The 23,348-nt window shown below is 43.2% G+C and overlaps 1 protein-coding gene across 1 annotated transcript in view; it reads right to left on the bottom strand.

Annotated features, from left to right (window-relative positions):
• Nucleotides 1–1,608: 1,608 nt before the first annotated feature.
• Nucleotides 1,609–23,348, bottom strand: part of LOC120913383 (thymus-specific serine protease-like) — a 39,169-nt gene continuing 17,429 nt past the window's right edge. Inside the window, exons 4-12 of the mRNA XM_040323264.1 lie at nt 22,157–22,286; nt 20,733–20,856; nt 19,319–19,396; nt 16,474–16,521; nt 13,048–13,311; nt 10,953–11,094; nt 10,677–10,856; nt 4,888–5,033; nt 1,609–2,226 (exon numbers count right to left, since the gene is read on the bottom strand). Coding sequence (XP_040179198.1) covers nt 2,173–2,226; nt 4,888–5,033; nt 10,677–10,856; nt 10,953–11,094; nt 13,048–13,311; nt 16,474–16,521; nt 19,319–19,396; nt 20,733–20,856; nt 22,157–22,286 — 1,166 coding nt within the window. The 3' untranslated portion in view covers nt 1,609–2,172. The remainder of the gene's footprint in view (nt 2,227–4,887; nt 5,034–10,676; nt 10,857–10,952; nt 11,095–13,047; nt 13,312–16,473; nt 16,522–19,318; nt 19,397–20,732; nt 20,857–22,156; nt 22,287–23,348) is intronic.

Here is a 23,348-nt window from a genome sequence, read left to right as displayed (position 1 = left end):
TAGGGACCACAAAATATATATTTCTATATATGGTGAAATGTTTCATTCCTATTTCTTTCTAGACTTGCATTATTTAAAAAAAAAAAAAAAAAAAGGGGGAAGTCTACTGGCCCCTAAAATTATGCAGATTTCATCCCAGACCAGTGGCGGTGTGTCCATAGTGGGCGCACATAGTCCGCTATCTCCTGCACCCATCAATCAATACATACATACATGCATTGCATGAATGTATATATTGTCGCGGCGCCTCCGCCGCCCACTTTTCAGATGGCCGGCCCCCTGGAAAGCGCCAAGCCATCTGAATTACAGCAGTGGCCGGCGGTGGGTGTGTTTTGGAAGTGCCTATCAGAGCCAACGGCTCCGATAGGCTTCCCGAGTACAGCCTGTGGGCTGTAATCGGCTTCCAAATAGTTAACCATAGGGCACACAGCCACACGCCTCTCAGCCAATCAGGTTCACCGGGTCTGGTTACCGGTAACCTGATTGGCTGAAGCGACATTGAGGGCGGGAGAAGACATCAAGGGGAGCATGGAGTTCTGGAGGAGGATAGCTGACCCGAGAAAGGTAAGCGGTGTTTTTTGTGGGGGCACAGTGAGGCGGCAATTGATGTTTTTTTTTCGTTTGTTTGCACCCCCTCAAAAATTTTAAGCACCAGCCGCCACTATCCCAGACTCATCTTGGACCCCATTCACACCTGAGCGACAAAACGGCCGACGCCGGACGCTTTTTTTCAGGCGACATAGGCGTTTTCCCATTGACAGCAATGGGAAGAGTTTGGGAAAAAAAAAAGTGAAAGTTTTGTACTCGCGGCAAAATACGCCGCTACACGCTACACGCGAACGTCGCTCAGATGTAAATGCAGCCTTAACTTTCCCCAATCCAGCACCTGTTTAATCACTAAATAAATTCAACATGGTCAGACACAACATAATTTGTTAGAAATGTTTAATGACAAGCTTTTTTTTTCCATAAAAGTTTAATTTTTAGCATAAAACCTGAGTCAAGACGATAAGAAAAAGTGTAAAAGCACAACATTCACATATAAAAGTATAAACATTTATGACATAGTTGGGATAATTGTTGAGTAAAAGTGTAAAATTTATTTGGGATAATTGAGTAAAAGCGTAAAATCCTCGAACAAGATATTGTTATTTATTATAGCCAAATGAGTGGGTCTTATTGACGTCTTCTGCTAAGCAATTATCCACTGTCCTTCCACACATTGACATCACATCAGATAAGTTAAAAGGGGTTGTAAAGGTACAATTTTATTCCCTAAATAGCTTCATTTACCTTAGTGCAGTCCTCCTTCACTTACCTCATCCTTTGATTTTGCTTTTAAATGTCCTTATTTCTTCTGAGAAATCCTCACTTCCTGTGGCCTTGACTCTCATGTAGTCCAGTGGCCTTGTCTCTCCTGTAGTCCAAGGGAGGGGGCGAGCACGACACTCCACACCAGGGAGAAAGCCTTGAATTACGGTGTGTAGTTACAGATAGAAGAACAGGAAGTGAGGATTTCTCAGAAGAAATAAGGACATTTAAAAGCAAAATGGAAGGATGAGGTAAGTGAAGGAGGACTGCACGAAGGTAAAGGAAGCTATTTAGGAAAAAAAAAAAAATGTACCTTTACAACCCCTTCAATGTTTTGCATAAATAATAATTGTTGGAAATGTAAAATTTACACATTCAAAACTTAATTTCCTTTGGTTGTCAGAAAGGCTGGAATGACATAAAACAAAATACACCATGATAAAATCTAGCATTATTGCACAGTCTCCACCAGAATACTTCCATTAATGGAGGGACATGGCCGTATGGCGTGTAAACTCTGAGAATACCTCCATCAGACTCTACACCTCTTCCACCTGTCTGGGCATAGGAGGATCCCCCATTGCTCAGTGGAGGTGACCCATAATTTAGCCAGAGGAAATTTATGGCTCTGAAGTTAAATCAATTTTTTTTGCCTACAGCCCTGTCCATTGACACCCTACCCATATAAAATTATTGCTTCTAGATGGAAATATACTTTATAAAAACAAAAAAAAAAAAAAAAAAAAAAAAAAGAAGAAGTATTTGGCAAACAGAATAGCCAATGCTGGTTTTGAAAGATTTCCAGTGCACACAACAATTTGTTCTTTGGTCTCGTTAGCTTAGTGCAGATCTTAAAAAAGGCTAAGACTCCTCCCGAGCAGATTTCAGCCACTCTCCAATCTTCATTGCGATTTCCTGCACGGGAGAAAATAAATAAAAATGCAGATTAGTTTATTTATTCATTAAATGGACACCATAATTTCCAGTGTGCCATGGCCCTAGGTCTGCAAGAAGATACATTGCTATACCGAAGGCAACAAACTGCGTAATGCTTATATGCAGCAGCAGAGAAAGTGGGGTTTAACGCAATGCTGTATCCTGGCCTAGGCCAACAAGGCCCAGGCCTAGGGGGCAGCACAGAAAGAGTCCCTGCCGGCTTGCACTACACTGTTAGTGTAACGCAAGCTGCTTCTAATTTTGACTGTCCTATCATCCTGGACCACAAACCTTCCTCACTGTGCTATATGTTTTCTGCTGCACCATTGGCATTGTTCTATCTTCTTAGTCCTCTCCATAAAATTATCAGAAATTTGTGCTTAAAGGGGAGTTCCAGCCAATATTTATGTTTATTAAAAGTCAGCAGCTACAAAAAGTGTAGCTGCTGGCTTTTAATAAACAGACACTTACCTGCTCCAGTTCACATATCTCCACAGCAGGTCCAGTGCGGTGTGCAGGAAAAATGTGTGCCTTTTTGGTGCGTTTGAGGTCTGAATTCAGCCCAAAATTTGGGCTGAAATCAGACCTGAAACGGTGAACCAGAAAGCACCGAACCCCTGCTGTGCGACAGATGCGGCGATAGTGTGAACTGAGCCTTAAGGTGAAAAAACATCTGACCATTAAAAACTAACCTATAGTCACTTTAAAGCTCACCTAAAGGACCGCCGGGAGGCGACATGAAGGGATTAATAAAAAAATAAAATTAATAGATCAGTTTATGGATTAAGAGCTTCAAGTAGAATATATTATTTGTTGTATAGTTAAAAAAATTATGTAAGGGATCATAAACTTTGAGTTACAAAACAGTCAGGGACCACATTAAAAAAAAAAAAAAAAAAAAAAAAAAAAACACCCATTTGACTTGCCTGTCATAAACCATAAACATTTTTTATATAACATTTTGATGCTTTCTACTGACACAAACTAAGGTTTCATAGTTGGTAAGGTTGAAGACAACAGTCCATCTAGTTAAACCCGTGTATGTGTGTGAAAGTCTGTTTATGCCAATACCATGTCCCATATCCCTGTATATTGAGTTTGCCAAGATGCCATTTTAATATATATATATATATATATATATATATATATATATATATATATATATATATATATATATATATATATATATATATATATATATATATATATATATATATATATATATATATATACGCAAGTGGATTTTCAGGTCTGGTGAGGAAGGGCTGCCTGGGAGCCGGAGGGGGGGAGGGGGTTGGGCGAGCACCGCCAGCAGCCTGTGTAATGGGAGTTCTTCTCCCAGTGACTGCCGAAGGGGAAGAGAGAAAGAGCCGCCCGGGTGTTTAGAGCGCAGCGTGGGGAACACAGGATAACAGTTTCCATTTTAATTGCAGTGTTCCCCGTCGCTCGCTGTCAGATCCAGCCCCGCCCCCTGGTCTTTGATATACAGATCACCCGTCCAATCCTGATGACGGGTGATCTGTCAAAGTTCCCTGGCCAGGGGGCGGGGCTGAATATGACATTGAGCAGCGGGAACTCTGCAATTAAAATAAACTGTTATCCTGTTATCCCCGCGCTGTGCGCTGATCACCAGGCGGCTCTCCGGTTCCTCTTCTCCCCTACACAGGTAGGCTGCATGTGGTGGACACGGGCTGCCTGTGGTGGATGCATATTATATACTATATATAAAATATCTATCTATCTATCTATCTATCTATCTATCTATCTATCTATCTATATATATAAATAAACAATTCCCACTGACACCACTGGTTGTGGAAGGGAGTTAAATAATAAGTAAAGAACCCCCTATGTAGTTTAAGGTTGAACCGCTTTTCTCCTTCACTTTCATTGAGTGGCCATGTATTTTCTTAAAGTGGTTGTAAAGTCAGCAAAGAAATCCTGTAATCCGCTCTGTTACAGGATACTATAATCTGCAGTGTGTGGGTTTGTTTAAAATTATTGCGCAAAATACCTGGCCACCGCTGGGCACTCACGTGACCTTCAGGAGCGCTCCTTAACTGGTCTGAGCACTACAGTGGGAGGGGCCATCATTCTCCACTGAAGTCAGGCCGGGAGGAGTGGAAGAGACCGGCGAGGTGCGTGTCACATGAGCACCCAGCTGCACTGTAAATGAGGTATTTTGCACAATAAAATATTTTGTGCAATAAAATTAAACAAACACTGCACATTATATTATCACGTGACAGAGTGGATTACAGGATTTCTTAATTGTAAAGTTGAAGACTCCCGAGCTGACAGGTAGGGAGGGGGAGAGATAGGAGGGCAGCAGGCTGACTTAGGCACGTAAACTGACCACAGTAATCAGGTAAAAGCAGCCATGATTACCGTAGTCGCACAGACAGGCTCAACCAGGTTATTTTTATTTTTAGAGAGGAGCAAGTGACACAGCACAGGCACTATGTTGTGCATCATGCTTTAAAGGATCATGGTTTAGGGTTACAACCACTTTAAGCGCCCTATGCTATTGAGATTCTATGCAACCAGTTTAGAAGCACTAATGCTTAGTTCTTTTTTTAAATATGTACAAAATTGCTATCTTGGTCAAAAAAAATAAAATAAAAAAGTTCATCTCCTCACCTCTCTAGCCTTCTGTAAAGATGGAGGATCTGTGGCATGCGATGGAGCCATATTTGCACAGTGGGCTGTTCCATTGATGAAGATGGCGATTTCTGAGCGAGACTGATTCTTCAATACACTGAGTGCATGCCAGGGATCTACATCACCTAATAATAAAAAGATATACAGGACGTTACATGAAAATGCAAAATATAGGTAAAATACAAAGATCTGTATCAGTACAGTAATATTGGATTTTTGTACTCATGGTAAAATGCTTTTCTTGGAGCCCACTGAGGGACAGAGGAAGCCTTAAACCAGGGGTGGCCAACCAGTGGCCCGGGGGCCACATGTGGCCCGCGGAGCCCTCTGATGTGGCCCGCGACCTCCTGCTCTGAAAAGGTGGGTTGGCAAGCCCAAGTTGCAGGTTGCCGACCCGCAATACCACAGCATCAGTGTTGTGAATGAATCTGGTGGTAGAGGAAAAACGGCTGAGGAGCAGGGCCCCATAAGCCGATGCTTCCACTACAGCGACGGCTTTTAGACAGGCAGGGTAAAGTTCAGCTAACCCGCAGGATAGACACAGGTGCACTACGCTGCACCCGGTGTGTGGATAAACCACAGAACATCGGTGTGAAAGCAGTCTTGGGCCCTTTTCACACGATCAGCCCGACCAAATGGGACCCTCAATTCACCTCTATAGAGCGACAGATGTCCGTTTACGCCCATCTACCTCCAATCCGAAAAACAGAAGGGAGTGCGTCCCCTTTCATCTGGGCGGATCGGAGGGCCTATAGAGTAACCGTGACCTGTCATCCACCCGCTACGCTCATTGTGGCCCCCGACTGGTTACCAAGTTGCTGAAGTGGCTCTCGCTCTTCAAAAGGTTGGGAACCCCTGCCTTAAACCTTTAAGTTTTACTGCCACATATGGGGAGGATGGGACACTGACAAACATAATATCTGTAGGCCAGCCAAAGGATAACCCCTCATACTACTAGTTTTTAGCAAAGCAGTATCGCTATTATGATCTTGAACAGAGGGGTGGGACCTTCATCAGCTGACTCCAAGTATATAAAAAAAAAAAAAATTATAATATATATATATATATATATATATATATATATATATATATATATATATATATAATGTTACAGTGAGAACTAAAAATCCTAAAATTTCTCTCTCACCCATTGAGGGAAACTTGAAGTCAAAGCGTCAGGATCTCCACAAGCAGTCCAACTGGGAGGTGGGCAACACAGCAAACAAATGCTAAAAGGTCCATCAGATGAGGCAAAAAAGTTCACCTGATAGATGTAATGCTACAGGAAATGACATCTTGTGGATGAGGGTGGGCAGAGGAGGAATGTCTCCAATGGGTTCAAATGGCCATTTCTGAAGAGCAGAGAACCAGATTCAGATCCCACAGATGGGGAGAGAAAAAACAAAAAAAAACAAACACACACACACTGAGGTACCTCCTGTACAAAGGTCTTGTTTAAAGAGTGAGAGACCTATGGTCTCTGAAACAGAATACAATGGGCAGAAACCTGACCTTTGATGGTGCGTAGAGCCTAAAGCTGGTTCACATACATCAGGATGGGGAAGGAAGAAAAAACTCTTGTGTGTGAATACCCAGAGGCCTACACCAAATGAAGTATGCTTTCCATGTCCAGTGATAGACAGTGCAAGTAGTAGACTTCTTATCTTAGTATTGTAGGCAGGACCATCAGAAATTTTGGGGCCCCCTTACACAGCTTCAGGCATGGCCCCCCTGGAGCAGAGAACGGGTGGGGGTGCTGCGTGTGAATTGAGAAGCAGGGAGGCACAAATTGAAAAGTGGGGGGGTGCCACAAATTGAAAAGTGGGGGGGTGCCCCGCGAATTGAGAAGCGGGGGGGGGGTTCTGCGGCAAATTGAGGTGGGGGGGCTTGGGGAGCTGACTAAAAAATAAATAATTAAAAAGGGGGGGGTGCCGGCCCCCATACAGATGTACTGCCTGTACCCCCCTGATGGCGGCCCTGATGGTAGAAATCACAGACACAGCGATACCCCTTTCTCAGAACCAGGGCTTTAACAGTCATGAATGATCCTGAAGGAGGATGGTAAATTGGTCCTTATGATAGACGATCTCGACAATCTGGTGAAACCCCATGAACTGTCCACCAGGAGTCTTATCAGGTCCGCCTACCATTGATCCTGGGCATTCTGGATCAATAAGGATCACTGGTGTAGCGCTGACATTCTTGTATATTGATGTGCGTTTGCATACTTTAATACAACGTCTATGGACATTGCTATGTTTAAGTATTTGGAGCCATCTAGTGACCAAATACTGGTAATGCAGAGAGATGTTTTGTTTAGTATTTTGGTTGCCTTGGAGACGAGGAGAGACCCAAATACTGGTAATGCAGAGAGATGTTTTGGTTGAGGATTTTGGGTTGCCTTGGAGACGAGGGGAGACAGGAGTGTAAACAAAAGCCTTCTGGATGCTGATGCCGAGCTGCTGGAGAGCGAAGGCTGAGCTCGGAGAGCTAGAGGACAGTGGCCGGATTGCAGAGACCGAGAGACACTCATCCGAGCATCAGAGAACCGGATCCATCCAGCGGAGCTGAACAGAGCTGACGGAGAAGCAAGTTGCAGTCACAGGACCCTGAACAAAAGTTACTACCCGGATCTCCGATCCAGTGGGTGAGCGGGTCACGACCCACAGTTTGCTAAGTTTACACACAGTTAGACTCATATACAGGCCTCACTGGGATTTATAGTTCCACAGAGGAGCAGAGGAACTGAAACTGAGAAGGCTTGAGGCCTATCTAATTTGACATTTCAAGCGATTTTAAAATAGTTGTTGCAGTTACACCAGGAGCATTTTCACTTCAATTTGACTCATTAAAACTGTGGATTACAAATCACTTTAGCTAGCGAAGAAAAGAAGATCCAAGACCAAGTACTTTAAGCGAGATCTCACGCATAGCTAATAAAGTAGGGGGAGCTCCCAGGTATAAAATGTTTATGTATACTGTTTTCAAATAGCTTATGTTTAAATCAATTGTGCTGTCGTCTTACGTTGAGATGACAGCACAATTACTGTAATCACTTATTTGCATATTTCACAGTAAAATAGATCTCTGGTTAAGTATCCAGTTGTTGTGGCGTACTGTTTTTCTCACTCCAAGTGCAGTCAGTGGATCCTGGGGTTATAATACAGGTATTTTGTATTGTCTTACATTGTATTGTATTGCATTGCATCACAGCTGTGCCAAGGGGATTGAGCCAAGTTGGTGGGGTTTATTAGTAGAGTGCAGGCCCAAATTAAACCAGCAGCTCCTTCGGGGGTCAGTGCTACACTGGAATGCCCTCCATATCAATTTTGCAAATCAAGAAAAAGGCATAGATCAAGGTGTATTGATCCTACTGAGCATCCACTGCTCCCACTAGAGGATTCCTGTATCTGGAAACAAACCAGTTCGTTGCTGAACCTTCATGCCATTTCAACAAGCTCTTTCTGTAGTAGACTCACCAGCCACTTTATTAGGTACACCTGTTCAATTGCTTGGCAACACAAATTGCTAAGGTGAGCGTATATCACTATACTGCTGATTTTTGTGTGTGAACACATTGCTCAGCTTGTTGGCGTTCTGAATATCTCCAGATGGGATCTGCCTGAGCCTTTGTCTCACACAGGTCCCTTGCCACACCGCAGCTGTGATCGGGAAGAATGAGCAAACAGAGGAAGCTTGATCCTGCTTAAAAGTGGGCGTTTGTTAGTGTAAATTTAGGATAGCAGTGTACAACATATGACTACATACCGTATATACTCGAGTATAAGCTGAGGCACCTATTTTTACCAAAAGAAAACTGGGAAAACGTATTGACTTGAGTATAAGCCTAGGGTATTCATCTGCATGCCTCACTGTACATGCCTAGACTGACGTTTAAAGTGGAGGTTCACCCTAAATACAAGTATATACCATTCAATCCAGCATACTGCCGACATGTACAGTATGCTGTTTTTTGTTTTGGTTTACATATCGTAGTATAGGTATTTTCCCCCCGGCTTCCGGGTAGTGAATCCCGCGGGAGTGGGCGTTCCTATTTAGAGCCTAAGTGATGGACGTATGACAAAAGCTTTACCCCCGGCGCAAAAGGCGTGTCACCAGTTTCCGAAAAAAGCCGAACGTCGGTGCGCAGGTGCCGTATAGCGCCGACTCGACATTTGGCTTCTTTCGGAAACTGGTGACGCGCATTATGCGCCGGGGGTTAGGTTTTGTCATACGTCAAGCACTCTGAATAGGAACTCCCGCGGGATTCACTACCCGGAAGTCGGGGGGAAAATATCTATACTACGGTATGTAAACCGAAAAAAAAAAAACAGCATACTGTACATATCTGCAGTATGCTGGATTGAATGGTATATACTTGTTTTTAGGGTGAACCTCCACTTTAACATAGGAGTCTATAGAAGGGGTGCCCGGCTTTGAAAAAAAATAAATAAATCAGCGCTCCCCAGCCGTAGGTCCCCCAGACAAAAAACTTTGCACACTTGTAGAGGAGAAATGGGGCTACATGTGTGCTAAGTTCCGGGTCCCCAAAATCACCGTAGAAATTACGGTTTAACATGGGAGTCTATGGAAGGGGTGCCCAGCTTTGAAAAATCTGTGCTCCCCGGCCGTAGGTTCCTTGGACAACAAACTTTGCACACTTGTAGAGGAAGAGTGGGGCTACATGTGTGCTAAGCTTAGGGTCCAGGGGACCTACGGCCAGCCGGTACCGGGTCCCCAAAGTCCAGGAGATCAGGCGCAAAAAAAGGTGACTCGAGTATTAGCAGAGGGGGGCATTTTCAGCAAAAAAAAAAGTGCTGAAAAACTCGGCTTATACTTGAGTATATACAGTAAGCCATTTTGCCAATTTCTGTTACCAATAATTAAATCTTCTTTGAATATGCTTAGTCATGTTCTATAACATGATACCAGTACAGTAAGATTTGGCAAGATACTCAGCCCCCGCTTGCTGCCTCTCCCAGAGATTGAATGCCAAATAACAGGCAGCCTGTGTTTGGAGAAGGCGATTCCCAGCAATACCCTTAGGTTTACTGTTCACACTGCTGTATGTATGTAGGCAATGCAATATATCACATGGATTGATCATTCGATTATAATAAAAGGCAGAAACTACTGCTGAGCACGCATTTCAGGCATGGCCTGCCTAAATAACCACACAAGAAAATCAGATGAGTATCTGGCAAAATCATTGCAGTATACAGTTAAAAGAGAACTTCACCTTTTATCAAAAAATAATAAATGCACCATTTTTTGCAGGTAAAAAAAAATTAGCATTTATTATGTTTGTTTTAGGAGCCTGGAAAGCATTGCACAAGCAATCAGCATATCGCTGGTGCCATGCAGGTCTCCTGTAGACTGTCAGTGTGAGCCGTCTGCCCGTACATTTTATAGGCAGGCAGTTTCACACTGACAGGAACAATCCATGAACTACCAAAAACGCTAAACAGTGCCCTGGTAGTTCTTTGAGAACTACAAGCCGACAGCTGCAAAGACTGTTGGTACTTGTCGTTTTCCCATTCACACTGTAAATAATTGACATGGCCGGGTGGGCAGATCTGCTAGCCATCAAAATTGGGGGATCAAAGGAGAGGGGAGGCCGGTGCATTTGTAACATGTTACACCCTGAATATGTTACAAAAGGTAAACTTATCCTTTAACCGAGAGAGGATTGCTTTTCTTCCCATCAAAAAGGGTGGAATTTTGATTTAAATTAGATCATGCTTAATTAAATCTTAAAATTTAAATACCATTAACAAAGATTATCCGGCTGGATTTTGGGTGATCGGCCCCATAAAATTCATTGGTGAACTGGACAGCTTGGAAGACGGACTCTGTCGGTATCTGGAACACTTCTTTGCAGAGGTCCAGCTGGGACTGAAGAGTTATTCGAGGAGAGAAAGGACAAGAAGCATGTTCACAGGTCTGATCTGTGTGAGGAAAGGAGGGGTACAATGAAACATACATTTGCTACAGAAAGTTACAATAATTCCGAAGTTTTGTGTACATTAGAGCTCAGCACTTACAGTATCCAAATTCTGTGCATGTTTGGTAATACCATTGGCGCCCCCCAACTCCCACTGGATCCAGCTCCGTCTTTCTCAAGTCTGATAACGTTTTCTCATGGGAGTTTTCCACACACTTCAGCCCCATGGATTCCATGTAGATCTGGAAAAGTTAAGACCCCTACAGTTATCCTTCAAGTATCAAATAGACCACCTGAACGGTTTGGCGCCAGTTTTTTATAAAATAGCCCAGTAACCAATGCTTGCAGGGCAATTTCTTCCATTCCCTTAAATGGGGTAGCATTGGATAGGAGTTTACCCATCTCTCGTACTTAAAGGGGTTTGTGTATTTTCACCTTGATGCATCCCTGAGCGTCTGATTTTTGCCAAAAGGGCGTGTGCCAGGATCTTGTCTTGCATACCAACGGTGTACAATTGTCGTTTCCTACAAACACGAACGTAGTGATGTATTATAAGGAATTTCAGCACTTAAGCGCCACCCTTTGGGCCCCTTCTGCCAATTTCGTGTTTGGTGAGCATTGATTCCAAGCATGCGTGTTTGTACTTTTGACTGTTGTGCGACGGATTTGTGTACTGACCATACAAAAATCAGACGTCAAACCGTTGTCCGACGAAAATGTACTAGCCTGTCATCCAACATTTGTTGGCAGAAAGTTACACATTTGTTTGAGCATACCAACGGTAAGATTTTAGGACAACAGTCTGTCAACAGACAATCCCCTGCCAACAACCAGATCGTATGTACGAGGCTTTAGAAAAAGTCCTGCAAGCAGCATCTTTGGGGCGGTTTGGGAGCGCTGTACACAGCGCTCCCAAAATACCCTGCCCATTGAAATGAATAGGCAGCTCTTCCAAAGCGCCTGAAAAGCAATTCGGAAGTGCCGCAACACAGGTTTTTAACCCCGCCTTCGGTTGCTAGCAGGGGGTTAAAAGTGCCCAAATTGAGCGGTGCTTTAGCGCTAAGGTGCGGGTGGCCCCAGTGTGAAAGGGGTCTTAAGCCTCGTACACACGATCTGATTTTTCACCCTCAGACTTTTGTCCGAAGGGCGTTAGCCAGGAACTTGTCTTGTATACAAATGGCACACAATTGTCGGCCAACAAACACGAACTTAGTTACGTGTTTAAGCTCTTTAGCTCCACCCTTTGGGCACCTTTTGCTAATGTTGTGTACACGCAACCGTTGTCCGCGGACAATTTTAAAGCCTACCATCCAAAATTTGTTCGCCGAAAAAGTGAAAACAATTGTCCGATGAGCGAACGGTCGGATTTTCCGCCAACAGGCTGTAATCACACAATTCCCATCGGAAAATCCGATCATGTATACGAGGCTTAAAGGAACACTAAAGGCAAGATTTTTTATTTTTTGTAAAATAACAAACATGTTATACTTACCTCCACTGTGCACCTCGTTTTGCACAGAGTGTCCCCTAACCCTGTCTTCTGGGGTCCCTCGGCGGCTGTCTCTGCTCCTCCTCGCAAAAGCTTTCCACCTTCATGCGAGCTCCCTCTCATGGTGGAAAGCTTTTGCGAGCGTGCTCACGTGATACAGCGGCGGCCATAGCCGCCGACTATCACTCGGCCCCGCCCCCGGGCGCGCCGCGGCATCCGCTGTGATTGACAGCAGCGCCAGCCAATGGCTGCGCTGCTATCAATCCGTCCAACCTAGCCAATCAACAGCCAGGCTGGGAACCGAACAGGATGACGAGGACGCACCCGGGACTTTCGAGGGGTGAGGCAAGTAAAACGGGGGCTGGGGGGGGGGGGGGGGGGCGGGCTGTCAGATGCATTAAGGTAAAAAAACTTTTACCTTTACAACCCCTTTAAGTTTTCTAGCAAAAAAAAATAAAAAAAAATTTACTTTTACATGTAGGAGAGGAATGTCAAAACTGTCCGGGACTGAAAAAGATGGGGGAAGGTGGGACAAAGAGGTCTCTGCAGTTTCATCATCAGTGAATATTTTAGGTCATTTAGAACCATACAAAAGCTCAGTAAATCCTACCAAAATGGCGTTGGGTCTGTACAGATATATGGAATTCGTGTGTCTGGTGGTCACTCCTCTATAATGTGCATTGCCTGCAATTGTAGCAGTACTCACCGCGTTTACAGATTTCAGTCCTTCATAGGCAGAGCCTGCTGAGATCATCCGCTCGCAGATTTTCCTGACATCACTACTTGGCATTTCATCATTGTACTGCACAGCGCCCATGAATATGTCGGCCAGATTGCTGACAAACTCGGTGTAGTCATCAGGTGGGTGGAGGGAAGCACAGGAGAAGAAATCTTTCTCTAGCTGAGTAATATTTCCCGCTTTGAGAAGAGACTCCACTACTCGGAAACTGTCCTTCACTTTGTCCAGACACTGCAAAGAGAGCAAGGCAGGGCTTTCAGGATGGCCACACATGATGCAATCAAATTCTACAATCATAGCCTTATATCGATTATGTTTTAATCAGATTATAATGTGTATGGCCTTGTGGACAGCCTTCCCAGAAGAGTTGAAACAGTTATAGCTGCAAAGGGTGGGCCAACCCAATATTTAACCCTACGGACTAAGACTAGGATGCCATTAAAGTTCATGTGCGTGTAAAGGCAGGCGTCCCAATCCGTGGCGGCTGGTGTGCCAAGCCACAAGCCTGACCGCCCCCCCCCTCCCCCAGTCACTCGCTTGTCCGCCCACCAGCTCCACACTTACCCCATCTAGGTCGCGGACAGCTTCGGTTCCTCCTCTGTCTCCTCCTCGGTGGCTTTAGTCTGCGTCTCCTCCTCTTCTGTGGCTTCCTTCTCTTGGCCAATCGAGTCCGATTGAGCCAGAAGGAGAATCAGGAAGACAATAACGAATATTAAATTCCCTATTGTCACACAACTGGGTGGGTTAAGGGTGCAGTGCTCTGTTACCCGAGCCCACCCTTTTTAAAAGCCAATTAGAGCGTTTTTTTAAAAACGAACATTGAAATCAAGGTGTCCGGCGCCCTGCATGTAGATAAGGGGCTGGGCGCATGGATTAATGTGCCGCCATTGGTCAATAGTTTGGACAAAATAGATAGTCATTATGCAAGTGTTTGGGCACAATTGCTCCCTGTAGACTACAGTAATGCTGCCACCCTGCACATGTTTGGGAGACAACCCCATGGAAGACCATTGGTGCAAGGATGAGGATGGGGGGGGGGGGGGTTGAAAGTGCACGTATCCTCTTCAGACAAGTCCCCCAAAAAAAGAAAAACAAAATACTGTAGCTGCTGAGGAAGCACGCATGGCATGGAATGGCCTGGCGGGTCCAGACAAAGGGCGGGACTTTAAGTTAAAGGCGGGTGATTGGTTGCTGGGACCACCCCACTGTCTAGCAACCAATAACCTGCTTTGTAACTTGAAAGGTCCCACCCTTTGTCCAGACCTGTAGCGCTTCCAGGCTTGTGCGAATAAGGTGTGGGGAGGGGGAGGAAGGGGGAGTGATGCGATGTAAGGAGAGACCTGGCTGCCGCACTTCCCATGTAATAAATGATGTTAGCGTCAGGCTGGATTTGGCCCGCGATCCACCATTAAGTGATGCCTGATATATATATTTTGTGGCCCCCATGCTGGGAGATCGTTGGGAGCCACAAAAGATATACATGTCCAGATAACCAGGCGGGTCGTTCAAAACCGGAACGCAGGTCGCAATTGGCCTGCCTGCCTTACAGATAGCAAACAAGATCAAAAGGTGTCAGTGGGAACTTATCTGAGAGGCAGAAATTGCTCAAGGAACCTCTGGAGGAACCCTGGTTGAGAAACCCCGATCCAACGGGTTAGTTAGGCAAATAAAAGTTAAAGAATGTACAATTTGCATCAAGATTAATCAATGAGTAAACTTTACAGTAATCTTTCCTTTACCATCATTGCATATGACTGTCCAAAGGAAGTGCTGGGCGCAGGTTGCTGCCAAGTGCTCCCTGGCAAGCGTTTGGTGCAACATATACAGTTCAGCAGATAATTTACTTTCTGCTGCATACTGCTAAAACGAATGCCAATAATTATGTCAGTCTGTGCCAACACTGCACTGCGGCCCTTGATCAGTTCCACTGGTCCCCCGGGTGGCGCCCCCTTCCTGTAAAACCATTTAAAGCAACAGTATAGTGTCTTTTCAGGGAGTACATCGATTTACTATAGCATGGTTTAAAATAATTTTTTGATGTTACATTTACATTTTTAAAAGCATTCCCTTCCATAATGACTGCTTTTGTATTAAGTCATCGATGGCTGGAAGCCCAGACCCAATATAGCAATGTCAATGTGCGCAAGTTAAATTGACAAGAGTGCTAGGCTCATATACCCAGCTAATCACATTTTTTTTCCTTCTGTAAGAACATATACAGCTTAAAACGTAGTACAGTGTTTTAATAAATAAACTGCTTGGGGTTTTTTTAGGCTATAAAATAGACAAAAATATGATCTTTTTTTTTTTTTAAACATTGTACCGTTTGTGTGCACATCGGGTGCACACAGAAAAAAAAGCTTTTAGACAGCTGTTATTGGGATTCCATGATCAGGAATGATGCCAATTGATTCCTAAACCTTAACCCAACATCATTAAAAAAAAAAAAAAAAAATTGGCCAGTAACATAATGGGGTTACAAAAACTGAAATTAGCCTTTTATAGTACATCGGCGATCCGCGATCGCATGACCGGCTCTTTCCTCCTCTGACAGATGCAGTGGGAGGGGCCGAGATTCCTCTGCTGACGTCAGTCAAGAGGGAAGGAGGAGAGAGCCGGCTGGTCATGTGATCGCCGTTTGTGAAATTAGGTATTTACAGCATTTTAAAGGAGAAGTGCACCTTAACACTAAAATTGCTACATCTACAGACATCCACAAACACTAACCCTGCAAAGAAGAAATTGGTATACATACCTTTCTTAAAGCCGATCCGACCTGATCTCACACTGAACTGTAGCCGCAGCTTTACTGTGGAAGCGGGTGCAGAGGACACAGCCAACAACGGAAGCCCCATAGTAAGTCTATGGGTGACGTCACTCCCCATTCATTTCACAGGCGTCGTCGGCTGTCTCCTCTGAAGAGCTTCCGCCACTGGAGACCGGACTGGATCGGCTTAAAAAGAAGGTGCGTCTACGGATTGCTTCTCTAGAGGGTTAGATAGGTTCGTCTTATATCGTGTATGTCTGTAGATGTAGCAATTTTAGTGTTAGGGAGGACTTATCATTCAAGTATGTTTTTATTTTATTTTTTAAAATGTTGTTTTTTTTACAAGCCCTGTGGGGGTTGGAGAAATATCAGGCATCTAAACAGACACCCAACATCTCACTTTTGGAACAGTGAAAGATGGAGGACCCCGATTCCTCCATCCTTTCTCTGCAGTCTCAGCTGCAGAGTGAATGAATAGGAAGGGCCAAAGGGGAATTGATTACAGCAACTGTGCCCACCCCTGCTGCTAAGGGGGCTTGGGCCCTGTACAGGAGGGTATATGCTACCCCCTTATCACTGGCCCTGCACAGAGTTACAATATAAAAAGGATTATACATTCACTGTACCTTTTCAGATCCTCCAATGACTGGGTCTGACAAGCTGTATGCCACCACCTGTGAATAGACAAGATTTTATGAAACCCATTTCCTTTAAAAAAACAATGGGCAGCTGCGATCATCTGGATCTTCAGTCTTAAACTGTTATCATGGTGAAGCCTTAACATTTAGGGTTTACTCAAGGTTTTACAATTTAAATTATCTTAAAAAGTGGAAGTCAACTTAGCGATACTCACCTTTGCTTTAACTTTTTGACACCATGAGGTCCCTCCTTGGCACCAGCATCTTCTCTCTGGCTTCTTCTGGGTGCCGGTCTTCAGCCATCTTGATGGGCCAGTGCGGGATAATGTCACTGCCATGCATGAGCAAGAGTGCAGTTATCCCGGAACATGGGCACTGTGCCACAGTGTAAACTTAGCTGTGCATGCACCGCACCGCTCAGTGTGCATTCCACAGAAGACCAAGTACAGTAAAACCTTGGATTGTGAGCATAATTCGTTTCAGAAGCATGCTTGTAATCCAAAGCACTTGTATATCAAAGCAAATTTTCCCATAAGAAATAATGTAAACTCAAATGATTCGTTCCACAACCATTTATTCATAAGTCCTTCAGTTTATAGTCCATATAAAAAGATTATAGCAATGCGATAGGTTGTGTAACCATAAAATGTCCATCCACAAATGGAAGCCTCCACAAGGGGATAAGAAGAAAAATCCAGCAGGAGCTATAAAGTATAAAAGAGAAGAGAGACGCCTCCAAGTGTGGCAATATGGTTACATTTAATGAAGGTACAACATTTAGCACATGGTTGATGATTAAAAGAGGCACATCTAAGTATGCAGGCATCCGGGGTAAAGCGATCCACATAGACAATCCTCTTTACCGCCGCCTCTCACCGCTGTCAGTCTACAATTGTGACTGGGAAGACTACCCTGCAGTAGAGCGATTTGAAAACAAGGCTTGAAACGCTTGTGGAAGGGACGACATCAATAGTGGTATGGAGGACGGTCTATGTGGACAACTTTACTCCCGATGCCTGCATACTTAGATGTGCCCCTTTTAATCATCAACCATGCGAGTTTCTAAATGTTGTACTTTATTAAATATAACCATATTGCTACACTTGGAGGCGCCTCTCCTCTTTTATACCCTGTTGTGTCATGACGCTACTCTTATATCATGACATCGCTTGTATATCAAGTCAAAAATTTCTGAAAAAATGTTTGCTTGTTTTGCAATATGTCTCAAACCAAGTTGCTCTCAAACCAAGGTTTTACTGTATGCAGGTAGGTTTATATCTTTCGCAGGAGAGACACTGCATGTCTTAAATGTCCGTATTTTTTAATATCTAGACCTCATGCACACTTGTTTATTGGAAAATCAGCAATAAAAATTCACCTAAACTGTGTTTTTTCAAACCAGTTTGAGTTTAGCAGCTTTGGCGTTTGGACGTTTGTTTCATTGCCCAGAATTTTTATTTATTCAGGTTATAGAAATAAATAAATGCTCAAGTGCTAAACGCGCCTTGTGTTGCTCAGCGCTGGGTGAAAGCTTTGCACTGGAAGTGTTTTTTTTCCTGCCACTAAACTCTGCTAAAAACCTGTGTGTGCGCATGGATGGACACATAGGATAACATGCAGGGGAGTCGAGAGGCAGAAAAAGAAAACCACCAGCATCTATGAGCATCTGTAAAAACCTCCAGTGTGCAAGAGGTCTTATGCCGCGTACACACCATCAGTTTTTGTGATGAAAAAAAAAACGACATTTTTAAAAATGTCATTAAAAATGACCGCGTGTGGGAAAAACGTCGTTAATGTCTTCTGAAAAACGTAAAAAAAAAAAAAATAATAGAACATGCTTCAATTTTTTGTGTCGTTTTTCAAAACGCCGTTTTTTGTGTCATTTAAATGATAGTGTGTGGGCAAAACAATGTTTTTAAACCTGCGCATGCTCAGAAGCAAGTTATGAAGCGAGCTTGAATGGAACAAGTGCCGTCGTACGTGCTGAACGTAACCGCGCTTTGCTAGAGCATTTTGAAAAAGCGATGGTGTGTATGCTCCGTCGTTTTTTAAAATGAAGTTTCAAAAACGTAGTTTTTTTCCCCCATCACATAAAACATTGTTTTTTTCTATCACAAAAAACGACCGTCTGTACGCGGCATTATGCCACGTACACACGATCGAAATTTCCGACAAGAAAATTTCGATGTGAGCTTTTGGTTAGAAATTCTAACCTGTGTGTAGGCTCCATCGGACTTTTTCTGTTGGAATTTCCGACAGCAAAAATTTAAGAGCTGGTTCTCAATTTTTCCAACATGAAAAGTTCTTGTCTGAAATTCCGATCGTTTGTATGCAATTTCCGACACGCAAAAAAACACGCATGCTCAGAATCATTGAACTTAATTTTTCTCGGCTCGTTGAAGTGTTGTACGTCACCGCGTTCTTGACGGTCGGAATTTTGTGTGACCGTGTGTATGCAACATAAGTTTGAGCCAGCATACTGTCGGAAAAAAAATCCACTGTTTTCTTGTCGGAATTTCCGATCGCGTGTATTCGACTTTAGTTCCTCTTTAAAAAGGGTGCAAGAAAGTTGCTCAGCGCTGGGTGAAAGCTTTGCAAATGCATTGTAAAAGTTTTGCTCCTGCACATGACAGCCATTTGTAGATGGCCTTAGGGAACGTTTGAAGGCAAAGAGGCAGCATATAAACACAACATATAATCTTGCTAACATTGGTTAACAGAGATGACGTTGACGTGCCAATTACAAGCAGAGGCAATTCTTGAATCTACTTATGCATAGTTTTGGGTGGAATTAGCCTGTACCAAAGCATTGCCAAGATGTTTCAGTAGGTACCTTGTTATAATCTATGAAGTTGAGCTCCGCTCTGACGGGGGCAGAAGAGGCCACAGCTGCATAAACCAAGTGTGGGAACTGCAACAAAACAAAAACACAAAATATATAAAAGACTAGTTTGAGCTGTACATATAATTTATTAAAAGAGTTGTTTTAAATGATGATCACATAACTACTGGAAATGTGTCTTTATTCAAACCGTAACACGCAAAATATTTTATAATTATATATATATATATATATATATATATATATATATATATATATATATATATATATATATATATATATATATATATATATATTATATATATACATACATACATATACATACACACACACACACACACACACACACACACACACACTAATATATATATATATATCATTTTAATTAAAAGGTGAAGCGCTAAAACAAATGACAAATGGTAGTGAAAAAAAGTTCATAAATTAAATTCAATGGTATGAAGATGCCAAAAAGTTCATAACAAACTCCACATTGTGAAATCAGTGAGATGAAGAAGGTATGAAGCCGTCACCAACACCCATTAAACGGACCCTTACCAGAAATGCCTAGGGTATCAGCATTGAGTAAACCAAGGCAATATCCACGGCTCCTCCTATCCAACGACCAACTGATACAGCGATAAGGAAATTGGTTTGCAATGGCACACCAGATAATGCTTGGCTATGATCCCAGCAAACTTGGCTACACAAACTCCAGAGATGAAGCTCAGTAGTCTCATATATAGGAGGATGGAAAGAAAAACGCTCATTGCGCAGACATCCAAAAACTAGAACGTTTATTAAATGTATGCTAGACATAAAAAAAGAAAAATCACATTATGTGAAATTGTAATAAGCAAAAAGGAAAGCGTCCAGCGCTTCCTACCAACAAGATGGTGGCTGTAAACACGGTCTGCTCCAAAACTTCACATGACCCTCAATCCAATGGGTGGATTGAGGGTTATGTGAAGTATTGGAGCAGATGGAAGGAAGCGCGGCTGGACGCTTTCCTTTTTGCTCATTAACCATTTTGCATAATGTGAGTTTTTATGTCTAGCATACACTTAATAAATGTTCTAGTTTTTGGATGTCTGCGCAATGAGCGTTTTTCTTTCCATCCTCTATATATGAGACTACTGAGCTTCATCTCTGGAGTTTGTGTAGCCAAGTTTGCTGGGATCATAGCCAAGCATATCTGGTGTGCTATTACAAACAAGTTTCCTCATCGCTGTATCGGTTGGTCGTTGGATAGGAGGAGCCGTGGATATTGCCTTGGTTTACTCAATGCTGATACCCTATGCATTTCTGGTAAGGGTCAGTTTTAAAAACAAGTGTTGGTGACCCCATTGCCAGCCATCAAGTCACTGTACTGCCCACACTGCCATTATATGCAGAACCAGAGGCTCACCTTCAGTCTAAACCAAGCAGACAGAGATCCGGGATAGGAGCCTCCAAAACAGATCCAGGTGTTGTTCCGAGTCAGATTGTACTTCTGGGAGATGAACATGTGAAAGGAGGCCAAGTCTGCAAGTCTGAGAAAAAAAAAAAAAAAAGTTAAGCTGCCCAAAAATTACTCTTATTTTCAAATCAGCCAGAAGGAAAAAAAAAAAATATTATATATATTTTTTTATATTATTATTAATAATAATAATAATAATAATAATAATAATAATAATAATAATAATCTACTCTTCCATCCACACAATTGAGGTGGATGGAGGAATCCTCCTTGCTGAAACATTGTATTCGGACAACGGAACTCTCTGCTGATCAGTGGTTGGAGCCCCCGATTGGGAAACATTAAAAAAAAAATATCTGTATTTTTTTTTTCCTACAAAATTACTTAGAACTCACACACACACACACACACACACACACACACACACACACACACACATATATTTTTTTTTTTAGCAGACCTAGAGAATAAAATGATGGATGTTGCAATTTTTTATGTCACATGGTATTTGTGCAGCAGTTTTTCAAACGCAATTGTTTGGAAAAAATAAACTTTTAATGAATTTTATTGCACACAAGCACACCAAATTTTTTAAAACTTTTAATTTTTTGAAACTTTTTTTCTTTTATTTTTGGTCTCTTTCGTTTAAAAAAAATTAAAAAAAATTAAACATTATTGCTTTCATGAGGGATGAACAACATCCCTTGTGAAAGCAAGGGCCATGACAGGTCCTCTTTATAGAGAGATTTGAGGTCTATTAGACCCCAAATCTGTCCTCTAGTGCAGCCGATCAAACCCAGAAGTGACTAAATCCTTCTGGTTTCCGGGGTCACAGAGAGGGAGGAACAACTTCAGTTCCTCTCTCCGTTCTGTGACGCTGTCGCATCACTCCTGAGCCCCGTAAACGGACGGCAGAGCCAAGCGAATGCAGTGGGGGGAGGGAAGAAGGGCATCACCCCAGTATTACCAATTCAACCCGAGGATGTCAAATTACGTCATATAGACTGGAAGTGGTTTAAATAAAAAATAAAAAAGTGAAAGGAGAGCCCAGGTCAACTATGACCTTGATGCTAGGCACAGAGATGCATTGTCTTAACTAGCTGACACATGATCTATCTTTCTCTCTAAGGCTATTGTAAGTTATTCAATAGACAAAAGTACTTTTTCGCAGCCATCCTGTGTCCGTGTTTTCTTTTCCCGTGTACACAGCTTTTTGGCCATATAAATATTTTTTTTATGGTATAGTAGGCAACAGATTCTGACTTTAACAGTAGCTCTGCAGATATTGGCTTGCCATTACAAATCTCCATTAGAGCTATAATGAGGAAAGATTCTCCTCCTATCAGTGTGTGGTGTGTCAGTGCAATACTCACGCTTGCTGACTAGACAGAAATCGGATCCCTTCCAGGGTGAGGCCATCTTGGTTAATACTGGCTCCATAATACCGATGTTCAAGGGACACCAGGAGTGCACGATGCTTCTGTGCCAGCTCAACATGCTCTCCTAGATGAAACACAAAGTCCTTGTCAGCATAGTCTAGACCTCAAAGTGGACAGGATCCAAGCCCAATTCCAAGCTCAGGTCTGCCCTGTTCTAGCCCAAAACTGACCCTGGAGCACCCCAACACTAACAAAATAAATAAATCAAGTTGTCTTTAGTCCGTTATCACAGGTCCTCTTTACCCCCCTTCTCTGAAGTAGGCAGGTCCCAAATGCTGCAGAGGGAAGCACACCGAAATGATGATGTGTCACGCTCTGCAGCATTCTCCTGTGAGTCCGGGGTGAAGGGCGGAGCCTTGACACCCAGGGCTCACAGTGAGCGCAATAAAAGGCGCTGGATGTCATTCAACCCAGGAGGAGGAGCAGAACTGCTTTGTTTGATAAGGGAATGACCATAGCAGCTATAATAGGAAGTAGAGTTCTGGTCGTGGCTAATCAGCTTTGCCTCTAATGGGTAATCTACAAAGTCTCTACATTAATTGTAACAACAAAAATATGGAACAGCATGCATGTAAACGTTATAGAATTACATTAATGCGATCAACGCTATTCATTTCACATCAAATGTAACAAATAAAAAGGGTTAGTTCACCTTTAATTACTTTTTCCATTAACCACTTCCCGACCGCCGCATGTATATGTAAGTCCACAGAATGGCACGTACAGGCAAATGGGCGTACATGTACGTCCTTGCCTTTCCGCAGGTCGGTCGGATTCTCGCGGGGAGCGATCCGGGACGACGGCGCGGCTATTCGTTTATAGCCGCTCCGTCGCGATCGCTCCCCGGAGCTGAAGAACGGGGAGAGCCGTATGTAAATATGGCTTCCCCGTGCTTCACTGTGGCGGCTGCATCGATCGAGTGATCCCTTTTATAGGGAGACTCGATCGATGACGTCAGTCCTACAGCCACACCCCCCTACAGTTGTAAACACACACTAGGTGAACCCTAACTCCTACAGCGCCCCCTGTGGTTAACTCCCAAACTGCAACTGTCATTTTCACAATAAACAATGCAATTTAAATGCATTTTTTGCTGTGAAAATGACAATGGTCCCAAAAATGTGTC

The sequence above is a fragment of the Rana temporaria genome, chromosome 9 (assembly GCF_905171775.1).
Source record: "Rana temporaria chromosome 9, aRanTem1.1, whole genome shotgun sequence".
NCBI lineage: Eukaryota > Metazoa > Chordata > Amphibia > Anura > Ranidae > Rana > Rana temporaria.
The sequence above is the reverse complement of the archived record's forward strand: the minus strand, read 5'-3'. Positions and strand labels throughout refer to the sequence as shown.